We start from the raw sequence: 26,110 nt of genomic DNA, 5'->3' as shown, positions 1-26,110 counted from the left end.
GTACAACCTGTGTGGCTCTGCGGCTGTTGCCAAATTACAACTCCCATCATTCCAATCTGTCCAAGCATGGTGGGAGCTGTAGTTTTGCAACAGCTGCAGGGCCACATTGACAGGTGACCGTGCAGTGGAATTTGCCTATGTTAATGTTAATGGGGGACACACCAGTCACATGATGGAGACATGTATGGGCACTGCAGGCCCATACTGCCTGTACCCTGCACTGCCTGTACCCTCCTTCTAGCATTATAGTATGCCGCAGCGAGGACTCTGCTCCTGCCTCCCTTGCTTTGCACTGCCAGGACACCCACTCCTCCCAGCCCAGGGCCACAGCATTGCCCCAGTCCTGCTAGCAGTGACCCTGCTCCTGCCTCCTGTAATCCTGCTCCTGCCTCCTGTGACCCTGCTCCACTGCTGCCTGCCCACCCCCTCCCCCTGCCCCCGCTGCCACAGCGAGCCAGGTGAGCTATATTCAGACTATAAGACACACACCCCTTTCCCTCCCAAATTTGGGGCGGGGGAGTGTATCTTACAGCTCAAAAAATACAGTATGTAGGATGATGGGATTAATTTTCATTTAAAAACTTGTCTGTGTTGCATTTTTATTATAAATGTTTATTATAAAAAATGTTAATTCAGAAGGTCAAAACCATAAAGAAACCTTGACATTGGTCTGTCCTGTTTTCATGCAGAGAAATAGAATTTTGGCAGTCGAAGCCTTGTTACAGGAGAAGTCCTCTGCACAGCAGAGGCAGCCACGCAGTGATGGTGAGAGGGACTGGACACCTGCCCTTCGTGAACTGACACTTGGTTTTGAATGAAAAGGAGTAGGATCAGAATCCTGCAGGTACGAGTCTATTTATGGGAACAGATGTTTGTAAAAGGGTACTGCTTACAACCCATCTCCCAACCTTCTCTTTAGTTGTTACATTCGATCCTGTATTTGTGTTTTCTTTGCTTTTCTTGTATTGCGTCAATCAATTATTTTTATTTGTTCAATTTTATAATAACAGTATAATCATTTGTGATTTACATTCTTCACTTAAATATTATCACAAATGGATACATATGGCTGTTTGCCACTGAATTTATATTTATTTTTTAAACTGTTTTTATTTTACTGTAATAATGCTCATGGGAAGCTACAAAAGTAGTACACAGAGTCATGAGAACTCTTCACCCAGTTTTCTTCAGTGGCGATACTGTACATAGCTGTGTCCAGTATAAAACCAGGACATCAACTCACATAGTATGTTAACTAGACTGCTGATCTTAATCAGATTTCACAGCTTTTACACTCACTCAGTTGTTTGTGTGTCTGTGTGTGTGGTTCTGTGCAGTGTGGCCCTATATATAGATTCATGCAGCCACTGCCACAACCAGGATATAGAACTGTTTCACCGAAATGCACAGTGCCACCCATTTGCCATTACCTACAGCCCCCACCACCTCTGCTTTTTTGGCATCTGCTAATCTGTTCTCTGTCTTCATAATTTTGCCATTTTGAGAATGCCACACAGTGGGAGTTTGCTCGCTTCAACTGCTGTGTGGGATTCCTTTGTGTGGATGTGCACTGCACTGGGAAGTCTGAGACTTCTCCATTGTGGCAACCACATGGGTTTAAAACGGCACTGCCCTGTGGGGCTTGCTTTGCATGTTCCAGCTCAGCAAAGGTGGGGAGCAGGGCAGCTCGAAGTGCGTGACTGCTGTGGCCCCTCACGGTACCCTGAGTCCCCCAGCAGAGGGTCATTCTTGTGGCTCTGCATGTGCCCTCCCTTCCTTGTGGACACCCCTATGCCTCAGAATTAGTTCTTGCGTCCAAGCCTCCAGTCTGATGTTCCCATAGGGGACAATCATAACTAGAACATGAAGAGAGAATGGTCAGACAAGGAGCTAGGTGGAAGCTAGGAGCTAGGAGCAAGGAGCTAGGAGTCCACCTTGGACTCATCATTGGTGAGTCCAAGGTGGCAATTTTTCTGTTCTGCAGTGTAGTCATTTAAAAATATATAAAAATTAAAAACAAAGAAATTCATGATTGCCAACTGTGGTGAGGGCACCCACCATGACGTCCTTTGGGGCAGACTGGCTTCCCTGTGACTTGAGCCAGTCAGGGTCTCTTCCCTTCTGGATGCATCAGCTGTGGCTCCAGATAGAAGAAATTCAGCTGAGATGCAACAAATAGTCCTCCACTCAGAAACACTCGTGGACCCTGGGCTACACTCAGGATCCATCTTGCCTCTCCACCTGCCTTCTCCTCAGTCAGATCTGGTGGAGTGTGACCTGGGAAATCTCCACAGTGTCTCTGAATTGTGGACAGGGCCCTCTTCTCCAAATCTCCAGGGTCTGGCATTGAGCCTGGTGCATTGAGTCCTGTAGGGAACGTTTGGCTGAATGCGGGGGAGGCAGCCTGTGGTCCAAGCAGACTTAAAAGATATTCTGACCAATTGCAATGTGTGCACATTATTTAGATCCTGGTTCAAACAACAAACTGTAAAAGAAAATTACATGTGAGTTGGGGAAATTTGTACATTGATTATTTGGCAATATTAAAGAATTATTGTTTTTATTTTTATTTTTAAAAAGATTTTGTTTATTTATTTTTAGAGAATGGAAGGGAGAGCGGGAGAAAAACATCAATGTGTGGTTGCCTCTTACATGCGCCCTACTGGGGATGTGGCCCACAACCCAGGCATGTACCCTGACTGGGAATCAAACTGGCTACCCTTTGGTTCACAGGCTGGCACTCAATCCACTGAGCCACACCAGCCAGGGCAGAATTATTATGTTTTTAGGTGGTATAATGGTTTTAGGGTTTATGAAGGACCAAAGTCTTGGCTACTGACCCTCACCAAATCCTTGCAGCAACTTCATGGAATGCTGTTCCATGTCAGGCAGCCCGGGTTTGAACCTTAGCCCTGCCCATTTCCTCCAGTGCAGCCTTTCCTGGTCACTTCCCTCTCCTGAACCTCAGAGTCCTCATCTGTCAAGTGGCGATGATGATGTTTTCCAGGTTGTCACAAGAACCAGTGACCTCATGTGTATGGAGCTCAGTGCCTGGAAGGTATGGGTGCTCATTCATGGGGTGGTCACTGTTCACTTCATTGTCAGATGTGGGGTTGAGGCTCCTGTGTCATTTGTCTGAGGTCCCGCAGCAGTGGGTGTCTGAATGGGGGTCTGACCCAGCCTGCCTCGGCCTGGCGGAGTGCCTGCCTGCATGCCTGCCTGTTTGCAGCAGCACCTCCTCCGTCCCCTTCCTGCTTCTTGGTCCCATGTCTTCCATTCTAGGCACCGAGCTGGACCCTGAGCAGACAGGCAGAATGAACATTCAAAATAGTCACTGGATGGAGAAATGGTACTCTCTTCTGTTGGAGTGGCCTCTTGAGAGAAAGGACCTTGAGTCATGGCTGCAGAGAAGACCTGGTGCCTGACAGGCAAGGAAGGGAGGCCACATAAGCCTTGTGACGGCACCATGAGCTTAACAGATGCTCCTTGAAAGGGGTTTGAGCAGCAGGGCCAGCTATCATTCAGTCATTGACTGTTGGTGACAATGGCCTGTATCGTCTTTGTTTCCAGTGTAGAGTAATTTGTTGGCTATTTGGTGGTGCAGTCAGGAATCTTGGAAGCCCAGGACGTGTAGCTAAGTGGCTTCAGTCACTCCAGGTAGGGCATGTACCTCAAATGATGTCTTCTTTTATGGAGAGCTGTAAAAATTCACAGTAGCTAGGGGGAGCTTGTTTGTGTGCAGAAAAAAATATGAATCAGAGAACTAGTGTCAGCCAGAGTTTTGTTTGGAATGAGAATGTCACACTCTCTTTTTTGAATTGTGTAACCCTGTCATTTCATTAACATCACATTAGCTGTCACCTCTCTTTCTTACTGACATTCTTAATGGTCAGACAGGTCTGTAGTTAGAGCAGCCACCTGCCCAGCAAATCTCCTTTTAATGTCTAGTAAACCCCAGGAGCAGAGATACACTGGGACGATGGCAATGACTGAGAGGGGCCATGGGAGGAACGTGAGAGGGCTCCAGACCAAAGCCACTTTTGACCTGTCTGCACAGGCGAGGGTTCTCTGTGTTGTGTCGCGGTTCCAGGCAGTAGGACAGCGGCACAGAACCAGGTTCTCCCTCTGACCGAGTCCAGCCTCATGCTCTCTGTGTGTGCCCTCTGGCAGGAGGCCCTCTGGTTCACAACAGGTCTAATACTAGTCAGCACTTACACAGCACCTACTATGTGGTGGTGGGCGCCACTCTGAGAACCTTACATGCAGTTAAGTAATGCCTGAGACAACATTGTGAGGACAGTGCAGAGGCCGTTTGGGGGTCTTTCCTCATGCTAGTGGGTGAATGACTGGAAGAGGTGTTGTTGTCGTTGGTACTCTCCATCAGTTGCACTGTGTGGCAGGAGGGCACTCTCTGTGCTGGCTCTTCCTTACCCGGAGTGGGGGTCCTCTGTGCCGGCACGGTGCCATTTCCTTACCTGTGACCTGTGGGAAAACTCATATGACAACTAAAGCAAACATTTCACTAATCAATCTTACTTTTCCTATCTTTATTACATGTGATGAACTCCAAGAGCTTTCCTTCCCTTCTTGTTAATTAAAAAATGTTTCTCGAGCCCTGACCAGTGTGGCTCACTGCATTAGGCATTATCCCGAAAAGTAAAAGGCCGCTGGTTCTATTCCCAGTCAGGGCACATGCCTGGGTTGCAGGTTCAGTGCCTGGTCTGAGTGCCTGCAAGAGGCAACCAATTGATACTTCCCTCTCTTTCTCCCTCCCTTCCTATCTCTCTGAAAATAAAGAACAAAACTGAAAACCCCACACAGTGTTTCTTGAGACCCTGTCAGTGGATCTGTTTCTAGTGTGGGTCACATTGGCCTTTTGAAACCCTGCTCTGCAAATCCCTCCCCCATCCTTGAGCTCCTACTCCCCATAAATAAAGAAAGCAAATGTTTGCTTACTTCACTCTCCTTTGTAGTTTCCCATTTGGTATTGGGTATCCATAAGAAATGCAGAGGAATAAATACACTTTGAAGTTCTAGCAATGTGTTTGTGTGCATGCAAATGTGCAAGCATGTACATGAGTGTGGGTGTGGCCTGTGCACGTGTGTGTGGTTAGCATTCTGGTCTTCACATTTGCTGAGTTTGCCCTTTGGAGTCTGGGTCTTCATTAGCGGGTCTTCCTGACCCACACGTGCTGGGTGTCAGTGTTTAGGACGACACAGTCAGGTGAGGGTTGCGTTGGGGGTGCCCCGCCTTTCCTCTTGCTCTACTGCTGGTTGTTTTCAGCAGCTGGTGGTGTCCAAGGTCATGATAGTAACAAGAGTGAGGACTACCATTTAGTGACCGCTCTCCATGTGCTAGACTCTGTGTTAGATGCCCGTTCAGTGTTCCACATTCCCTCGCGACAGCCCCACAAAGTGTTGGTGAGATGCTTCTGCTCGTTGGGCACGTGTGTGCTGGGCACCAGGGTTATCCTGCTCCATGTCATGTTGTTAACCATTCTGTGATCTCGTAGGGAGATATTATTGCCCCTGTGTGACAGATGGAGAAACTGAGGCTCACAGCGGCGGAGAAACTGACTATGGCTGTGTAGTCGTGAGCGAGTCTCAGGTTCTGGTGTAATCGTCCATAACAGTTTAGCTTCCCTGCAGTGTGGTGGGTGCTGACTGAACATGTTTTGGGTTTGGGGTGGCCCATTTTTCTTCTCCCTAAACCATGGTATTGAGGTCACCTTGCTGTCATTAAAGGGAAAAAACCCTCACCTAGACTTTTTATTTGTTGCATCCTACAGTTATTTTTTTCCACAAAAATCACTTCCCTGTGCTGGTTCCATTTTTCCTAGACGGCATAAATGACTTATGGCATGCCTTGGGAGCTCCTTCTGTCAGTGGGGGAGCTGTGGACGTGACGGCACAATGATGAGGGACTCTGGAGAACCCATGTCTCCTGAGGATGACATAGAGGGGGTGGATCTCTGCTGCGTTGGTTTCTGTTTTCCCTTCACTTCCCTGTAAGCTGTGATGGCGAATCAAGTGAGCCTTCGCTCCCTCAAGGACTGTTTCCATCTCTCGCAGCTTTTGGTTATTCCTTCCCCTGTGTTTGTTTTATTTTTGGAGGAGGGGTGTTAGGTGGTGGTATGGATATTTAAGAGGTAAGAGAGAGTTTTATTTTTATACTCTATGCTAAATATAAAAATAAATGAGGCTAAAATCTCTCAGGAGAAAGGCATCTTAATTTTTGGAACCTATAGCAGTGACCAATCTGCTGGCCCTCAGCAAAGACTCGTAACAGGAACCGACACACATGGTGTGCATTATGTAGATCCAGCTACAACGCCGGTGTCTTGGCTGATGCAAACTTTCCAAAGCAAGTGTCTTTGCCAGAAGTGACAAACCTCCTTTCCCAGAGCATATCAGTGTTTATGGGGACTGGTGGCCTCCTGTCTTCTTTCCCACCCCACCAGATCTTTCCTGCCAGGCTAGTGGTTTTCTGCTACTCCCTTTTCCTCCCTTGAGGTTCACGCTTCCCCTTACCACAAGGGCTGTTGTTGTTTTCTGTTTGTTTGTTTGTTTGTTTGTTTGTTTGTACTGTGTTAGCCTCAAATGGTTCCTTTCTTTAAGAAGTCCTGGCTGGCCCACCAAGACCACGGCAGCCTCTGGAGACTTAAGAGGATTCAGCCATGTCCATTTATGTCTCTGAAAAGCCCTTGCACATGTGAAAACTTTCCCTGTGCAAACATATGTCAGAGCAGGTTTTCTTAGGCTTCAAGACTGTATTTCTTGGCCAGAAGGAAAGTGGAATCTATGTACTTTAAAATCTGAAACCTGAGATAATCTTTCCATGATCAATAGCTTGTTGGTTTAGTTCAGTCACATCTTCAATGTTGTCGGCTCCAATTAAATGGTGCATTTTCCCTGGACGCCCCTACCTGTGCAGGGTACCTATTCAGAGTTGGCAGTTCCGGTCAGCCTGTCCTAGATGAGATGTTTCAGAGTAACCCAGGTGATGAACCAAATTAGAGAGATTCAACAGATTATGGGGGACATTTCCATTGTGATACTGTACTGCTGGCTTCCAGCGAGTAAGGAAAAGAAAAACAAGTTCTGAGCAGAGACTTAAAAACTCTGCATTTTCTTTCTACTTCTCCCAGAACAGTGTTATTTTCAGTGTTTTGAGCTGAAATCCTCAATCTGTTATAGAGACAATCTGTGTGACACATCCTAAGATTCTTTTTCTTAAAAGATTGAGAATCATTTACAAATGGTTCTAAGGGCTTATAAGTCTGAACCTATTTGAGGAACCTTTTATTATCTTATTTATCAATTAAGTAAATGGAGAGGCAGGTTCTAAAATGGCCATCGAAAGCCTTAACTGAGGTGTTTTTTTTTTAATAAAACTCAAAATTGTATGGGCTGAGAGCCTAAGCAGCAGTGGGCACAGGTCAAGATTGCTGGTTAGTTTTGCTGGCGTTGAGCATTCTCTTTTGGCCTTTGGTTAGTTGGTTGCTGTTTGAATGACAGACCCTGCCCCTGGAGGCGGGGATATTCATGGACCCATGACAGTGGCAGGCATGAGGACAAGCAGTTTGTCTCGAAGGAGCGATGCCTGGGAGATGAAAGTAAACACATAGATGTGGACTCGTTCAACACGGGCCCCGGTCATTGGATGTCCATCCTGTCTGTGAGCCTCATAGGCGGGCTGCTTGGGGAGGAGGGGTGTGTGGAGAGCAAACACATATTACAGGGCTTTTAGTGGCTTGGGTGCTGGATTATTTAAAAGTCAACGCCTCAGTGTGAAGCAGTGTAGAGAGAAAGATGTTGATAAGAGAAGAGAGCTGTGAGACACTGAAGCCAGGTGGTCTCAGTGACAGCACACGTGCCAGCCCAACGTTATAACGGAGAGACCACGGAGAGACCAGAAAGGAGGGACGGATACCTTTATCCAATGAAAACTGGCAACTCACTTTCTTGACTGGAAGATTCTTTGAAAAAGTGCTTTAAATTCTAGTGATTTTCACAGGGGAGATGGAGGTGAGCTGTGTGAACTGAGGTGATGCTACAGTGGCCTTGACCTCACAAGACTGAGCCAGATGACTTTGGTTGTCTCCTCCTTTGCCGTGAAGTCACCTGAGTGTGTGTACTTCACGATGCCAGTCTGTTTCACAGTCGTCCGTGCACTGAGCTGAGGTGTCTAAATGAGCTTTGAGAATGGATGCTGTTGATTTGCTGTTTCTGTAGGAGTGTGTGATCCACACACTGTGTGAAGACTCTGAGGATGTACACCAGAAATGCCATGTATGGAAGCTACACCATGGTCTTCACCTAGCTCATTGTACATGGAAGGTCTCAAGGTTGGTCACCACTGAAAACGAGAACAATTCTCTTCACTCTCACGGCTCTCCAGTGAGCACTTCACCCTGAAAACCCACTCACAGGGCTGCATGTATCTTATAAAGGACTCAGTACTGCCTTTACCTCCTAAATATACGCGATGATAAAATTTATCAGGCATTTAGATGTTATACACTCTTATCTGCTGTGCACATAGAACTGAATGGATTTTGGGATTGACATAACTGCGTCCTATTCCAGGAAATTGTAAGGCTTTACTCCTATCTTTAGAAGCAGAATTTAGTCACCATCTCTTTGCCTTCCTTAGGGTCCCACTGCTTCATCGCTCCTGTCTGCAATGAAAATGGAAGCTTGTACCCAGGAGTGACTATGGTTGATATGACGTACAAAGAAGGTGAGTCCCCAGGAGACTCTGTCCTGGCCTCATTTGCACCTCCTGCCTGCTCCCACCCCACCTAAGGAGTGTCCAGCCCAGTTCTCCAAAACAGAGAGGCAGAAGACTCTGACTTCGAGGCCTGATTAGAGTCTTTTCTGTACCATTGTTAGAGAATGTTGGGGAGTGCCGCTTAGAAGCGTGCATGGGTCTTGCTTCCTCCCAGCCTCGCAGGCTCCCTAGTAATGAGGCAGCTCTGAGCTGGGTTGCGTCATCCCCTCTGTCCTTGGACTTGTGGGCTCTCAGAGGGCAGGTTGAGGCTCTCCTTTTCCTGCCCCTAAGCCACCAGCCTGGTATCGGTACACATGAGGTCCTTGATAAGTCCTAAGCTCGACCTGGTGGACTAGTTTGGGAGGCCCTAGGTCTGAGATTGAGGTGTTAGCAGGGTTGGTTCCTTCTGAGGCTGTGAGGAAGTGTCTGTTTCAAGCCCCCATCTTTGGCTTATAGGTGTCTGTCTGCCTTCATTGGTCTGTGTCTACATTTCCCCTTTTCATAGGGGCACAAGTCACTTGGATTAAGGTCTAACCTAATGACCTCATTTTAAGTTGATTGCCTTTGTAAAGATCCCATCTCCAAGTAATGTCCCATTCACAGATAGTGGGGGTTAGAACTCCAGCATATGATTTTGGGGGACACACAGTTCAACCCATAGCACTCAGTGGAGGAGGGCCACACCATGGGCTTCATTGGTCATCCCTAGCCAAGGCCAAGCCAAGCCAAAAAACAGGTGCGGGGAGAAGAAAATAAAGAAAAGAAAGGGCAGGGGAAGAGAGTGGGGAAGAAGACAGTCTTTTGGTAGAAGGGTGGTCTTACCCTGGCCCCTTCAAGATTTTCGACCACTGGTCACTGACTGCTGTGTGGCCACGGGAATGGGCTGCAGGCATGTCTGGGAGTGCTTTAGATGCGTCTCCCGGGGGGACCAAGGCCCTCACCGGCCCCGCCTCCTGAAGGTGCCTCCAGTGTCAGTGGTACTGAGAGCAGAGGGGAGGGCCCAGCTCTTGTGAAGTGGGCCCGGACGTTGAAACACCACCACCTCAGAAACCCTGCTTGGTGGTCTTGGGAGCTCCTAAATTCAGGTGTGTTCTTGTCAAAGGGCCATGTTCTAAATAGAGATATTTTCCCCCAGACTAAGGTTCCCCAAGGGTGAGAGGAACCAGAAGTGGACCCCAGTTCTGACGACATCATGAGGAAAGAGGTTAGCAGATTTCAAAAACCTCCCAGGGGACCAGGTGACCCACTCACTGCCATCCTTGTCCTTGTGGCTGTCTTTCTTGTCTTAGGTCTTTGCTTGACAAATTTACCCCGTGTGTTGGGACAGAGCATCTCGGGGGAAGGGAACTGGAGTTCGGCATCCCTGGGGGAGTGACGGCTGTCCTCCTCTCTGTGTTCAGTCTGACACTCTTTCTGTTGCCTAGAGCTCCCCTTTTCCTAGTCACAGCCACTGCTCGGTAGGCGGCTGTGTCCCCCAGAGACCCCACCTGAGCCCCAGGAAGGCACAGCTATTCAAGATAACAAGCAAAGAGCACCCTACCCCCAGCCCAACTAAAGTGCATTAACACTTCTGGAAAGGGGCTTTGCATCTGAGTGGAGGCAGGCCTGGGAATAGCAGGAACAGTAGTTCTGATGCTGGTCTGGCTTTGTCCCCTGCATCTCTATGTCTGTTCTGCTCTCTCTAGGTCTGCATGGTGTGGTTAATGGGATTTTAATATTTGACAAGGTTCAGGTACCAGGGGACCACCTGCTGGATAAGTGAGTAGCTCCTCTTTAACTCAGATTCACTGTGTGTATGATCTCATTGCTCCCCCGCCGGGGGCTGGCTCTCCAACTCATGGGCTGCACATCAAGGCTTTGTTCTCACAACCACTTCTGCAAGTTTGTTAACAACTAACTGGAAACTGTTGATAAACAAATAGAAAAAAATTAAAATTATCCAAGACGCTATTACCCAGACATAGTGTGTATTCTACTTTAATGTATTTTTTTAGAATTTTCTCCAGGAAAAAAGAGAGAAATATCTTCAATTTTTACTGAATGAAATCCACTCATAAGTTCTATTCTTTGTAACCTGTAATCTCTGTTTAACATTATATATCAAATGTTTCTGTACAACAGTAAATACACACATGTATCATCATTTTTAACATTGCCATCAAAGACTATTAAATAAATTATCTGTAATTTATCTGTTAAATAAATTATTCTCTAACTTAACTCCTTATTGTTGGGTATTTAGGTTGTTTCCTTTAATTTTTTTTTCTGTCATAAATGAATAGGTGCTATTGTCCCCCTTGCGGGTGGCAGAAAGTAGGACACTACTTTTCAGTGTCAGAGATTAAAACTAGCACAGATAATGTCACAGGTGCTCAGTGTCACTTCCCAGCTTCCTCAGTGCAGGCCAGGAGTTCAAACAGGGAGGTGACCGTGGCTTCTCTAGGTGCAGTCCAGGGTTCACAGTGCTCTTCACAGATGCTTAGAAACACCGGTGACTTTGCTTTTCTCACCAGCATTTCATGTGTCCAGCTAAAATCCTGAGTCACAGTCATATTTAAATTTGTAAAAAGCTCCCCCCAACCAGGCTTATTCTCCACTTTCCTGTAGATTTCCCTTTTACACTTTGCTCCTTTTTGTTCCTTGCAAGTTCTTGGTAGCAGATAAAGTTGTAGATGCCAAAAGTTTAGGAAAAATGTGGGGGAAACAAACTTAAAATGGACCAAATTCTCTTTGTTAACTCTCCTCCTACCCTTGAATTGGAAATAACAAAAGCTTCTTTGCACTTACCCTGGTGAAGCCTTCAGGCCCCCCAGGAGCTGCCAGTGTCCGTGAGCCTCAACACCTGTGTATTTCCTGGTCGCTTATGGCATCACTCCACTTGGAGATGGGGAGGAGGGCAGCAGAGGTATAGGTGGTGGGCTCCCCGTATCTCACCTTCCCTACCAGATCTCAGTGGCCTGGACAGCCCTGTGCTGGAAGCTGAACCTACTGGTTTAGCATTCATCTAATGCACTAGGGATTAGAAAGTGGGTTAAGCCAGAAAGAAAAATGATAGGGGGCTACATAATCTGTAGAAGACATGAGTGCCTATAGAATATTCTTTGATAAGTAAGATTTGATTTTAAAGCCATTCCATTGACATTTAAGGTACACCCCCCCCCCAACACACACACGTAGTACAGAACAGCAGGAGCAACACAGATGTTTGAGGGAGGAGTCCCACTTTGGGGGTGCTGGTTTATCACTTTATCAAAGATGGGCCAGTTACTAGACGTTCAGATTCAGTGAAATCCTTATCAAAATCCCAGCTGCCTTTTTCTGCAGAAATGGAGAAACTGGCCCTAAAATTTGTATGGAAATGTAAAAGTCTTAGAATAGCCAAAACAATCTTGACAAAGAAGAACCAAGGTGCAGACTCACACTTCTGATGTGAAAACTTACTACAGCTGCAGTCATCACGACAGGGTGGCATGGGCATAGGGATGTACATACACACGGTGGCATAGGACAGAAAGTCTAGAAATAAATTCTTACATTTATGGTCAAGTGATATTCAACAAGGCTTCCAAGACAATTTGATGAGGAAAGAAGTTTTTTTAACAAATAATGCTGGGACAACTGGATATTTACATGCAAAAGTATAAAGTTGAAACATTTCCTCATGGCATATATAAAAATGAACTGAATGGATCATAGACTAAGTGTAAGAGCTAAAACTGTAAAACTGTTAGAAGAAAACAAAGATGTACATCTTCATAACCTTAGTTTATGCAATGACTTATAATTAGATGTGGTACCGAAAGCACAAGCGATCAAAGAAAAGAAATAGGTAAATTTGAGTTCGTCAAAATTAACAGACTTTTGTGCTTCAAAGGACACAATGAAGAAAACAAGAAGGTGGTCCACAGAAAGGGGGAAAACATTTGCAACTCACATAGAGCATAAGGCGCTAGTATCCAGACTATAAATGGAACTAGTACAAGTTCCATAATAAAAAAAGTCATATGACCTGATTAATTAAAACATGGGCAAAAATCAGATAGACACTACTCCAAAGAAGATACACAAATGGCCAATAAGGACACGAAAAGATGCCGACTATCACTGTCACTAGGGAATGCCCATCAAAATCACAGCGAAGTGCTATTTCACACCCACTTGCCTCTCTGCAGCAAGAGACTGATGATAACAAGTGTAGACAAGGTGAAGAAATCGGAATCCTCATGCATTCCTGGTGAGGATGTAAGATGGTCTTGCTGATTTGGAAAAGGCTGGAAGTTCTGTAAAACTTTAAAGTTTTCTTATGACCCAGCAATTTTACTCCTGAGGGTGTCTGAGAACATTGTCCATAAAAGAATTGACAACATATTGACAACATAAAAACTTGTTCATAAATGTTCATAGCATAATTATTCATAATAGCCAAAAAGTAGAAACAACCTAAATATTCATAAACTCATGAGTAGATAGACAAAATATGGCAGAGCCATACAATGGAATACCATCTGGCCATAAAAAAGAATGAAGTACTTACATACATGCTACGACACACATGGAACTTGAAAACAATGTGCCAAGTGAAAGAAGCCAGACACGAAATCCACATGTGGTATGATTCCATTCATCTGAAATCTCCAGAATGGACAAACCCATAGAGACAGGAAGTAGATGAATGGTTGTTGAAGCTGGACAACCAGTGGGGAGTGTGGTGTGGGGTTTCTCTTTTGGGGTGATGAAATGTTTTGGGATTAGAAAGTGGCAGGTGGTTGTACAGCTTTGTGAATATACTAAACACCATTGAATTGTATGCTTTAAAGGGGCGAGTTGTGCGGTATGTGGATATCTCAACAATGAAGAAGTGGATTGATGGGCGGTCTTCACACTCAGGCTCTGGTGTTAGTTTAATCATGGCAGCCCTCATGCCTGTCTTTGTGAGGGGCCACTGCTGAGTCCTCGGTGGGTGGTGGTGGGAGACCTGCTTTTCCCTTTGTGAGCATCTCCTGGGAAGGCACTTCCCCTGCCCCCACCCTACTGTCTCCTGAGGGGGGTTGCAGGATGTGGAGCCCTGTGAGACTTTCCTGTGTGGGCCAGTGGGAGCTGCCTGACCTCTTTGCTGCTGGTGCCATGTTCTTCTCTTTTGTTAACTCCACTCTCTTCCCCTCCTGCAGGTTCAGTTCCATGGCTCCAGATGGGCAGTGCCATTCCCCTACTAAGAACAAGAATGCAAGATTCAGTGTGATGCTGGCAGCACTGACCCCTTTTGAGACTGGCTATGACTTTCCAGGCTGTAGGCACCATGCAGGTAGTTGACGCCGATTTCATTTACCTCACTGTTCATTCTCTGCATGTTCCAGTGTGGACTGTAATTCCAGGAGCTGAGCTTCCTGAGGCACCGTTGGTATAACATGGCTGGTTGTGAGGTGGAGACCAGAGATGCCAGTTGGCCACACACAGAGAACATTCATACACACTATACCACAGGATCTATTAATTCCTCTCCAGCCCAGCTGTGTGTTGCTGATTGCTGTGGGTGTCACATAGGTGACCTGGGGAGAATGCGTTGTTTAGGACAAGCACATCTGCTGGAAACGTAGCCGAGAGCTGCCCTGAGCGGGTGAGGCTGGTGGGTCTTGGCCAAGTTCACTGGGGAGTGCTGCTGCTCACAGGGCCTTTGGGGCACATGGCATCGGCACCACTGGCTGGATCCCTGAGGCCAGGCCTCCAGAGGCCCTCTCTGCTTCCCCCTTCCCCCACTCTCCCATATACTGGTTTGGAAAGAGGGGCCAAGAGAGAAAGTCCTGGAAGGCCCCCTCCTCACCCTCAGGACTGAGCACTGGGTTCTCTGGGCCTTCTCTGTCTCTGTGCATGAGGGATAAGCCTGCTTTCAGTGCTAGTGACTTTGGTGAAGCTGGAAGAATATTAAGATACCCATGAACTTAACATTTGTAGCTCAATCAACAAGGAATAAATTTCCAACAACAAGGAATAAATTTCCTTCACCTGATTCCAGGCCCAGTATCAGCACACAGTTGTCTGAATAATAGGAATGTTCTTCTTTAATCACTTCTCCCAGGTCTGCGCCGTTTACAGGAAGCCTGCCTGACACCAGCTTCTCTGTGGGTGCCCTTCCTGCCAGCGGGCAGAGCTGTGATGCTGAAAACATGCTCAGGGCAGAGCCAGTGACCTTGCACCTGCCAGGGGCACTGCCTCCTGTGTCTGTGTTTCTGTGGCCCTTGAAGGGGGTGGGCGGGTGTGCAGTTTGAGGTCCTGCGTGAGGTGTGGTCCTCTCTGCCGAACCATCTGAGGGGTGAAGGAGGCCCCAGGAAAAGCTTGTCATGCAGGCATGGGGTGAGGCCAGGGCACCCACAGAGCATCAAATGCTGAGGAAACCAGCTTTTCTGAGTCTGTAATAGCAGACATTTCAGCTTTTTCAGGACTCCAGGAAGAAGCAAAAGCAGAGAAGCCAGATGAGCCTATAATTACCCTGTAGAGAAGATGGAACAGAAATGTGGTCCAGGGTTATGTGAGCCCACAGCAACTGCACCTGCACAGTAGCCCTGCTAGTGACAGGAGCCGCCAAGTGCCTGTGAGGACAGTGCTGGGAGAGTGTAAAAACATGCACGCTGGTCAGCGGCTGCAGCAGTGGGGAGGGTGGTGGTGTGTGTGGATGTCACATGCCCTCAGCTGTTAGCTTATTCAGGCTGGTGGCAGGGTCCAGTGAGGCAGGTCTAGGGAAGTGGGTGGCCTTGCAGCAGAGAGCTGATGTTGAATATTGCCAATCTGGTGCAGTGGGGTAGGTTCAGGGAGAAGACACAGAATGGGTGATTTTTAAAAGGCACCCACTCGCCAGTCTACTGGACATTATTGAGGGGCCAGCCCCTGCCAACCTCAGAGGCACCTGCAGGGCCACATTGGGATCAGTCCCTTGGGTGTCAGACATGTGTACCTCATCCCGGCAATGCGGAGGTCTCCTCCTGACCGTGGCCTCTGAAGCCAGAGACTTGGGCTCCAGTCTGCCTGGACATGACCAGCACTGAGTTCATGGGCAAGTCAGTAGGCCTCTCTGTCTCAGTTTCTTCATCTGTAAAATGAGTCTCTGCTAATAGTGAGGCCTGACTGAGGGGCTGAGTGCTGCGCTGGTGCAAAGCAAATGCTCAGTAGCCCAGCGCTCTTAGTGACGTGTTGGCTGCTGCTGCTGCTGTTACTAGGAAGATAGGAGTTGGCTGTAGGAAAGGACTAAATAGGCTTTTTCATGAAACAAATGCCTGAAATCCTGGCCTCCAGGTGCCAGGCAGTCTAACTCATCTGCCAAGTTGCATAGTGTTCCTCGGACTTGGGGATCTGAAGCAAAACACGGTGACCCTAGTTGGCAACTGCCCTGCCCAGGGGGTGAGTTGGCCAGGTGATGGGAGGCCCCTGGCAGAGCCTGGCGGGCCTGGACCCAGTGTGGTCATCCCTGATGGACAGTGACCCTGGCCACTGTGACCTCATCACTAGCGTCTGGGAGGATGATCTCACCAGCCCTCTTGGCAGCGCCTTGTCTCCTGTGGCTCAAACCCTAACAGATGTTCTCGGGGCTGAAACTGGAGCCGGCCCTGCTTGTGCTGCTCTCAGTGATGAGTGGAGAAATGGATCCCTTTCTCAGACGCACATTCCTTGTGTATTAGAAAACTGTCACCGCGGCTTCCCACAGTGACATTCATTCAAGGCTGAACGTACAGGGTCCTTTTAAACTTTGCCCAGATGTCTTACTTTACATGGTTATCTCTTATTTCCATAGCATTTCTCAGTACTTTCAGATTTTCTCCTAAAGGTTTGCTGTAATAGCCATCCTCTAATTTGTGTCCAAAATGCCATGCCAAATTAAATGATTAGCAGGAACAAAAGGAACAAGAAACTAAGACGTTTGGCAGGGGTGGGAGGCGGGTGCAAGTGGAGAGGCTGGGCGGCCCTTTCTGAAGGAGGGAGGAGGCCGGGGAGAGTCGCTGTGAGTTGGGAGCCTGGCGTAGAGGGAGTGTGCAATGTAGCAAAGTTCGCCCAGAGTTTTCTCTCAAGGGTCTCCCTCATCTCTTCAAGTAGGTGTTCCTCAGGAACTGGGTTTCTGATTCAGCAGGTCTCAGGCAGGCTGGTGTTACTGGTGGCACTGTGTTTGGAGAACCCCTGCATAGAATGAATGGATACAGTTCAAATTCCTGGCACCACCCCAGCTATATTATCCCTGTCCGTCTGTGGCCTCCCAGAGCCTCCAGGGCCAAGGTCCAAGTTCTCTCCCAGTCTCCAGCACCTTGCATTACCTGTTGACCCCTTCTTACAGGCTGCTGTGCTGCCTGCAAAGCCCACTTCCAACTTTCCAGGGGAGGCCACTGCTCTGCTCTGTTGTTTTTGTGTCTGTTTCAGAATTTAGGCAAGTGTCCCTTCTTTAGAAAGGTCACAGCCTACATATGGTCCTCCCCAGTCATGTTGCCAGGGCACTGAACTCCCCCCCTTGCCACAGCTTCATTATGGTTATGACTAAGTAAATTGTGTAGCTGTCTCCTGCTTGCTGAGAAACTCTTGCAGCCAGGACCTGCCAGCCTCCTGCATTGCTGTGAGTTCAGCTTCCTACATAGTGCCAGCACATAGTAGGAACATAGCAAATAGCAGGTGAAAGAATGAATTTCTCTCATTTCTTTGAGTGAAATGATGAATGGCTCATAATTCACATGTGAAGCACTTGACATCATTCTTGGCAGAGGCATAAGCTCGGTACAGTTTCCTGCACCCTGTGCCCCAACCCTCATTTGTTCCCATGATCCAGCCTCTCACCCAGAGCAACAGGTCCTTTATCCCCCCTCCGCTCTGTTGTCCTGTCCCGGGTACTGTCCTTCATGCTGGCTTCACATGCACGTGCTCGTTCTTAGCTCTGTGAGGAAGCCCTGTGAACGCCCCCTTTGCAGGTGGGAACAAGGCCCTGGTGGTCAGACCGCCGCACCTCAGCAGTGTACCAGTGACACATGGGGCCCCTGCAGGGGCTGCATGTTGAGGACGAGTCAGCACTGTCTCCGTAGGCATGTGGGAGGGGAGGTGGGAGCACTCACTCAGTTCTGGACCCAGGGACTGTGCAGACGTTGTCCACCCAGCAGGCTGCCAGAAAGCACTGTTTCTGCTTCTCTCATTTCTTTGAGTGAAATGATCAGCTGGATCTTTTCTTGTCTCGCTGGTTTTTGGCAAGTCTGTCGTGTGCCAGGTGTGGTCATGGTGGTGAGGAGAGGCTCATATCACCTCTGGGTCTGGAGAGTTGGCCAGAGGAATGTGGGGACAGCAGGAAGGGTCTTTGGGCCTCCCAGGGCAGGGAACGCCCTGTAGAGGGCAGATGCTGGGCGTTCGTGTGGCCGTTCTGTCAGGGGAGGCCACCACTGGGCAGGAAGGCCTCACGACGATGCACCCCCCAGGGACAGGCTCAGGGTCTGCTGCTGTGTGTCGTGGTGCAACACTATGGTACACGGACCAGGGGCTCAATTTCTACTTCTCTTAGCTGTAGTTTTCTCATTGCTAAAAATTGGGAAAAAAATAGTCATCTCATGGAAACATTGTGAAAATTTAGTGAGTTAATGTGTCTCATCCCCATCATCCTCACCACCAGTGTTATGAGGAGATAGCATTTACTGAGCCCTTAATAAAAGCCAAAAGTGTTCTACAGGTGTGATTGACTCATTTCCATTGGTATATCCATGTATCTTACATCCGAGGAAACCGAGGCATGAGGAAGTAACAGAATTTGCCGGAGAGGGGCACTGAACATGTAGCCTTTGACCCTGGTGGTCCCTGTTAAGGGAGTAGATGGCCCTGTGTTGTGTGTAGATAAGATGGACATGCAGATACTGTTGAAAGATAGAATAGAATTAAGTAGGAGCAGAGGCAACCAGCCCCGCACATAACTGTGTAGAAGCGGGAGGTGCCGGGCATGTGTGAATGAGCTGCAGACTTGCCTGAGTCACATCTTTGGGTCCCGGGAGGCCCCGAGCCAGTGGGTGAGTCCCGAGGTCAGGAGGCACCTCCCACGGCAGCCACCAGGAGTACAGCTGGTGGGAGCCATGCTTCTCCTCACCACCTTGCCTCAGCGCACTGTGCTGAGCCAGGCCAAGGGAGGGTGCTCCGGATGGTGTGGTTCAGGTGACACAAGAGGGGTTGGCATGCATGGAAACTGACGGAATGTGTGCCTGCTTTAGACTCTGTAGCGAGGCCCTTAATAGCACAGAGTTTGAACCAGCCTCTCTGGATTTGTATCCTGCCTCTGCCTGGCCTGGGCCCTCCATGAACCTCCCCTACCTCTGAAAACAATGACAGCACTTCCTCATAGCGCTGTTGGAAGGCCTGAGTGAGTCAGTACCTGTAAGGGGCTTGTACAGTACCAGTGCCTGCATAAAGTAAAATCATCAGTTCCTGTAGGCTGTTACCATCATTACAAGCCATGTGGACATTTATGTAATGAACTTCAGGTATAGCGAGGTTATGAGGATAACAAATGGTGTTTATAAGACAGGCTCATCTCTCGATGGTTGTAGCTGCTTGGAGCAGAGGGTGGAGGTGGAGTGTGGATGCACCTGAAAGAGGCGTTGGTCATGGTCGGCCGTGTGTGTGGGCTGGGGAGCAGTGGGGTCTGTGCCATGTGGCTGACCTCCTGGGGTTCAGTGAAGGACACATGGCTGTGAGAGAAGAGAGACTGAGAGACCATACTTCTGAGTCATGAAATGTTGCCATGTGTAAGATGGTGGGCACCCCTTCCCATCTCGTGGGGCTGAGAGCAAAGGGAAGACATTGGTTTCAAGTGGGATATTCAGAACTTGTGATAGGCACACAGCCTTTTCTGACAGCGAGCATTGCTGGACATGAATGAGGGGTTGGGAAGGTGGTAGAGTCCACCTTTTCAAGAGAGTCTCCCCCCTATCAGATAACCTTTCTGAGACCTGGATGCAAGGATTCATGGAGAATTGAGAACAACAGAGAAGAGGAGGTCCGGGCATCTAAGGGTGCTTTCAAGTCAGAGGTGGCCCTGTGCAAGACAAGTGGTGGCGCAGTAACTGGGGCCTGTGAGGCCCTGGGCAAGGCTGCGTGTGTCTGCTGCCCTCTGGTCTTGCTTTGGAACTTCCCGTCGCCAGGCTCGGACTCTTCCCCAGAGAGGTCCCTGACATCAGAGTTCTCACGCTGCTACCCGCTCCGGCTCCAGCTTTGCAGCACGTGTCTGTGAGCTTCCGTTGCTGGTTGGGGCGGGGGACGGCCAGCTCGGGTCATAGTGTGACATTCCACCTGTGTCGAAGATCACTCAGCCCCCTTCAATTAATAGTCTCAATTTCTGTGGCTGCCACAGTAACACTATCAGGGAGGGATCTGTCTGTTTAATTCTTGTTAGGAGGTCACCTACTTTTATTTTCTTTTGGAATCATTTTATGTTCATCTCTTCTTGTCATTTAGATTGATCTCATTTTTATAATTATTAACAGAACATCTAGTGGGCAGAGATCCTGTCTTTGTACTTAGTCTCAATGCAGGGCCTAATAGAGCGCTAAGCATCATGGAAATGTTTTTACTCTCCTGTCCACCCATCCCCCCATCCCCCCATCCACCTGTCCCTTTACGAGGCCCCTGAGCGCAATGGTGATGAGATCCTGTCTGATTCAAATGAGGACCTGTAGGATGTTCTAGAGAAAAGCAGTTACCTACATGATGGACACCATATTTTAGAAAAACTCCCCAGGTAGGACTGGGTAAGGAGAAGCCAGAGGCATCCCCTGCCCTCTAGAGCCCGGCCCTATTCCCTAGTTGGACCTCGTACACACCAGGGCTCAGTGTGGGGGCGGGGCCGCACACGGCTGGAGAGAAATGAAAATACTCTGATAATGGGCACAGTGAGGCCTCTGCGCCCCAAACAATGGGCGTAACAAGGGGTGGCGTGATGGAGAGTATGGGTCCCCAAGAGTAATGTTTTGAGAATGTATGGTACTCAAGTGTATGCGTCATTGAAATCAACGAGGCAAAGACTGATGTTTATTCTGTTGACACTTGCGACGTGGCCAGTCAGCTGTTGTCATGGAGGCTCATCCTGTGTCAGATGCATGTTCGACTCTGGATGCATTATGTGTGCTTTGAGGAAACAGGTTGACACAGCTCATGCCCTTCTACTGGGGCTGACATTATTCTTTCTTTGGTGTACACACACACACACACACACACACACACACACACACACACGAAGCAGAGCAGCAGGACTTTCTTGGAGGCTGGGGAGGTCCCAGAGCATAAAGGCTTTGGCCTGGATGATCCTCAGAGGGGCCACCTGTGAAGTACAAACGTTTCCAGTTTCCTGGTGTAGAAATAGGTTTGACCACCAGAGGGTAGCAAATACCAATAATGACTTGCAGATTATTTTTTCCTTACTGCAATCTAAACATTCATTATTTAAAAAAAGATGTCTGTTGCCTTATTGTCCAAAGACCAAAGAGCTAAAAGATCCAGCACAGTCACAGGTAACTATCTGTAATGGACATTTCACATGACATGACTGTTTGAAATGGAGATTTGAAAGAATCTGCAAGTTTAATTTACCTCAAGTCTGTGAGCATGTGTTGAATGTTTTCCTTCCACAAGACTGGCCGGTGAGCAGAGATGGCCTGGGGCAGCTGTGCACCTCAGGGTGTGCCCCGTAGCTGAGACCTGCAGCCCTGCAAGGACTTCCTGGGTGAGCAATTCTCCAGGGTAGTGCTGGTGGGAGGGGAAAGTGGTGGTGTTGAGAAGGATACTTCATAAAGAGAGATTCATGGGGTTTTTTCATGGTTGGAAGGGACCACTGAGATTACAGTCCAGTGCACATCTCGCATGGAAATGTTCCTGAACCAGGCCTCTGGGTTTTTCTGGTGCAGAGACCTGGAGTTGGCATCCAGCCCTTCTCCAGCGAATGAGGTGTCCAGGCCACGTTTGTAGAGCGCAGTTTGCGGAGCTGCTCTGTGCTGTAGGAGAGGAGAGTTTTGGGGATCCCTCCTATTTGATGTGGCCCAGAAACGTTCAATGTCTGTGGCTGTGACAGCGTTTCAAGAAACAGAACTTCCTTCAACCAAGTCATCAGAGCACAAGCAAGGCTGTAGGAAACCCCAGCCTCTTCGAACCCTGGGTTGTGGCCGTGGCAGCTGTGAGGGAGGAAGTGATGCTGTTGCTAGTGTAGACTGTTTTCAGGTAGCCCTGGGCCTGGGCCCTGCTTGGGGTGGGGGCCTGCCTTTGTTGGCTCTAGCAGCTTGCTCACCTGGGTCAGGTGGAAAGGATGCCAGGCTAGAGCTGTGAGGCGCTTCATCTCTCCTTGGAAGCCCTGCTGCTTGCCTTTGGGGAGTATTGTGTGTGCTGCCCAGAAGGTCAGATGTGGGTGATTAATGGCCGGATTGCTGTCCTTAGGCGCTTTCCCCGAAACTTGATATTCCACGCACTGCAGGTGCTTGTGTAGGTCCCCGTCCCTTTTCTCTCTCACATCTTGCTACTTCGTTCCTTTGTTCCTGCAGATGAGTAGTTCCCCTCGGAGGAAGGCAGTGGTGCTCCAGCACGCAACTGACACGCAGCCAGCACACAACTGACTTGTACTGAGTGTGTCCCTGTATCAGAGACCTGTTCTGAGCACTTTACACATCATCACTCCTTTTTTATCCTTACTTGAGGGGATATATATATATATATATATATATATATATATATAAATTTTTTTTGAGAAACAGAGGAAGTGGGTGGAGAAAGAAAGGGAAAGAGAGAGAAAAACCTCGATCAGTTACCTTCCATACAGGCCCTGATTGGGACTGAATCTGCAAACTTTTGGTTCCCAGGATGACACTAACCAACTGAGCCGCCTGGGCAGGGCCGCATCATCACTGTTTTCGTCATCACAGCAGCCCTGAGACACAGGTTCTGTCATGACTCCTTTTCCAAGATGAGGAAATTGATGTAAAGGAAGGGGTAGCAGAGAGTCCTGGGTTACACCCCACACTGGCTGGTGCTGGGCCCCAGCCACCCTGGGGCTGCTTCTGTAATTCCCGAGTCAGCGGTTCTTTGAGTTCGGCTGAGACCCCACTCCCGGCACTCCCGGACCACTGTGGTGCATAGTTGCATTTGCTCTGGTTAACCGAACTAAACCAAACCAAACCAAAGCAAACAAACCAAAGATTTAAAAACTTTGCTGTCCACACTCAAACTATAAAGATTCCACCCAAACTGGGATTTTGAAAATATCAAATGGTTAGCCACTAGGCCAACATCCAGGCTTTCCCCGCAGTGACCTGGGGTCTGATTTTGTTTTTAGTGGCACTGTTGATTTCGATAGCCATGTGTCACTGTGGTCCTGAGCCTCTGTGTGCTGGGAGCAGGAGAGGGAGGGGAGGGGGCTGGTCCAGCCTTCATATTCAGTGTTCTTTTATGGGGAAAATGTTTGTTTATAGTGAACATTTAATGAGTGTGTTCAACTTTGAACTCACTTCAAGAGAATAAATTTGAATACCTTTGCCCACCATAATAAAATTTCGTAAGTCAAAAAAGTTCACACTTCCTTAAACTTAATAAAGTAAACTGAGTTGTTTAGATTTGTTTCCACATTTCCCTTGTAGACACTAAGAAGAGAAGCAAAATGATGGTTAGTGGAATATTTGTGTATTACCACTCCTGCTCGTTAAGTTGAGATACTTCCATGTCCCTGCCATGAGAGATGAGGGCTATGTTCACTAATGTGACACCCCACCTCTGTCCCCTCTTTCAGTTTTCCCCCCCTCACAATTTTTGATTTTTACATTGTCATTTTTAACTCTCCTAGGGATTGCCGTCGTACCTATAAATACTCTTAAACCTCCATTTCTTATCCAATCAACCCTGACCCCTTTCCATCTGCTCCCCACCTCTGCTGGCTGGACCACTGACTTTTATATGACCAAGGCGGAGGCATTTACATTTTATTCTGTAAACATAGTCTAACCTTGGACTTCAGGTCACATTATCATGGCCAGGGCTGTGAAGCAGTGCTCACCGTGGAACCATGCTGTGCGTGAGGTTCCGGTTTCTTTGTACAGGTCTGCTGTCACACACCTTTACACTCTGAAGAACAAGGTCAGATGGAATCACTTCTCACTCCATAAATTACTCAAAATCACATCATATTTTTCTTTGCTTGATACTTAGATTATTGTGTTTTTGTAGAGTTTTCCAGTTTCTCCTGCAGTATCCAATTGCCTTATTTTTCTCATTGGGAGTAGAAGCATGTCTTCATCACCATATCACCACAGTTTCTAGCTTCTTGCTTATTTTGTCTGTTGCATAATCCTCCTTAGAGATCTTGTGGAGCCTTCTGATTTCTTATTTTAATTTTGGTCTATTATTTTTAAGCCTGATGTACAGCAATCATCATCTAAATATTTTTTGCACTGGATTTCTGGGAGTAGTTCAACTTTTTCTTATATCCCCGATTGTCCTTTTACTTAGTTTCTCTCTGGTTTTGTTGCAGCTTATCCTTAAGTAATTTCCTCAGTAAGGTATATGGAATCATATTTTGATTCTTTGCTGGTATGAACTGATCTGTATTTTGCTGTCACATTTGATTGATAGTTCAGCTGAGACTTCTAAGGTGAAAATCTTAAAAAACTCTAAGATGTTGCTTGGTTGTTTTCTAAGCCTAAAGTTTGCTAGTGGAAAGTCACAAAGCTCCCTGTATAAGACCTGCACTCATTTCTGGAGCTGTGTGTCTTAGGTTTGTGGAAATTTCTCAATAACGTGTCTAGGTCTGGTATTTCATTTATCCTACATGGTACTTAGTAGGCTCTTTCAATTTGAAAACAAGTATCTTTATGCATTCTGGGAATTTTTTCTACTAGTCTTTGATAATTCTTTTTCCCATTTTCTCTGTTTTCTCAACAGATTATTTTGAAGGTTGGAATTTTTATCTTGATGGCCTTTTATTTTACCCCTCATATTTCTCAACAGAATATGCTGTATGTTCTGGACATTTTCCTGATTATGCATTTTTATTCATACAATTATTTTTAATTTTCAAGAGCTCTTTCTTTTATCTATCCCTTTTCTGTAGGGTTATGTTTTTCTTTTTTAGATGCAATTTTTTCCCTATAACCTTTCTACAGATAACAACTAGAGATTGCTTTTCAGAGTTCTGTTCCCTGAATTATCTACTTTTACACTAGGGTCAGGTGGGTTTGATTAGTGGGATAGAAAGGGTTGGGGGACAGAGGGACTGTTAATGTGAGGTTAGTTCTGGACCAAGGCCACCAGCGTTAGGTTAAGCCATTCAGTGGAATCCCTCAAAGGCCTACATGACTTCTGAAGGAAAAGTAGAAATTAGTTGGTAAAGAAAGTGGGGGAAGGGACATTTTAGGCAGAGGGGAGACCATGCATGAAGACACAGAGGGACAAAGCACTGCAGCCCATTGTGGATGAACAGAGGGCTTAACACGGCCAGAATGTCCATGGCTGCTTGAGAGGTTGTGTGGTTATACACCACTCTGACCAACCTGACAGGTGAGCCAATGCTGTAACAGAAAAAGACTCATGAGCCACGGAGAGTCTGTGAAGGAAGGATTACCTGCAACATAAGAACAGTATCAGATTTATATTTTAGACAGACTTTCATTGTAGGTATGTAGAGTATAAAGGGGTGCAGTGTTGGCAATTGGGATGATGATAATGGGCCCTGGGTTATGGTGGTATTGCTCAGTGGGTTGAGCACCAGCCTGTGAACCAAAGGGATGATGATAATGGTCCAAAGAAGATATGAGGCATAGCTGATGTGGAAGGGGTGGGGAAGAGAAAATGGTGCCTTTGTAGGGATAGAATGGAGAGCATATTGGGGCTGATTGGATGTGAGAGACCAAGGATGACAGCAGGTCTAGCTTTGGTCATTGTGTGGCTTGAATTTATCCACAGAGTTAAGAAGGGGACACTTCCTCTGCTTCCGTCAGTAGAAATTTTCCTTGAAATGAACAACTGCTTACATCACCCTTTACTCACTCTGCTGCAGGGGCTGCAGAGTGAGCCACCTCACTGGGAAGTTTGATAATAAGACCTGGGGCTTTTATAGACATACTCTTCTTCTTCCTCCTTCCTCCTTCCTCAAGGAACTTGTATTAAGGGCTGGCCCCAGTGAAGGCTCCGTCTCCCGGGGAGGCCTCCCTGTGTAGTGCTATGGGACTGCACGGGCAAGTGTGTCTAAGGCAGTACTGGGTATTAGCAAGCCCTTCTATTACTTCCCCCAGTCATTTCCTCTCGCCTGACTTGAATCAGTAAGAAAGGTGCTATTTTGTCTCATGTCTGCTCTTTCCCAGTTTATTTGTG

General features: G+C 47.5%; 1 protein-coding gene across 1 annotated transcript in view; it reads left to right on the top strand.

Moving 5' to 3' along the window:
* Nucleotides 1-250: 250 nt before the first annotated feature.
* ACOXL (acyl-CoA oxidase like) overlaps nt 251-26,110 on the top strand; it is a 272,913-nt gene continuing 247,053 nt past the window's right edge. Inside the window, 11 exon segments of the mRNA XM_045827274.1 lie at nt 251-373; nt 698-759; nt 2,860-3,058; nt 3,571-3,657; nt 3,959-4,057; nt 8,236-8,270; nt 8,272-8,348; nt 8,657-8,743; nt 10,459-10,531; nt 13,942-14,032; nt 14,034-14,075. Of these exon segments, the coding sequence (XP_045683230.1) occupies nt 251-373; nt 698-759; nt 2,860-3,058; nt 3,571-3,657; nt 3,959-4,057; nt 8,236-8,270; nt 8,272-8,348; nt 8,657-8,743; nt 10,459-10,531; nt 13,942-14,032; nt 14,034-14,075 (975 nt within the window).

Source organism: Phyllostomus hastatus, unplaced genomic scaffold (assembly GCF_019186645.2).
Source record: "Phyllostomus hastatus isolate PE091 unplaced genomic scaffold, TTU_PhHast_1.1 phas_scaffold_78, whole genome shotgun sequence".
Taxonomy (NCBI): Eukaryota; Metazoa; Chordata; class Mammalia; order Chiroptera; family Phyllostomidae; genus Phyllostomus; species Phyllostomus hastatus.
Note: the sequence above shows the minus strand (reverse complement) of the source record. Positions and strands in the feature narration are given on the sequence as shown.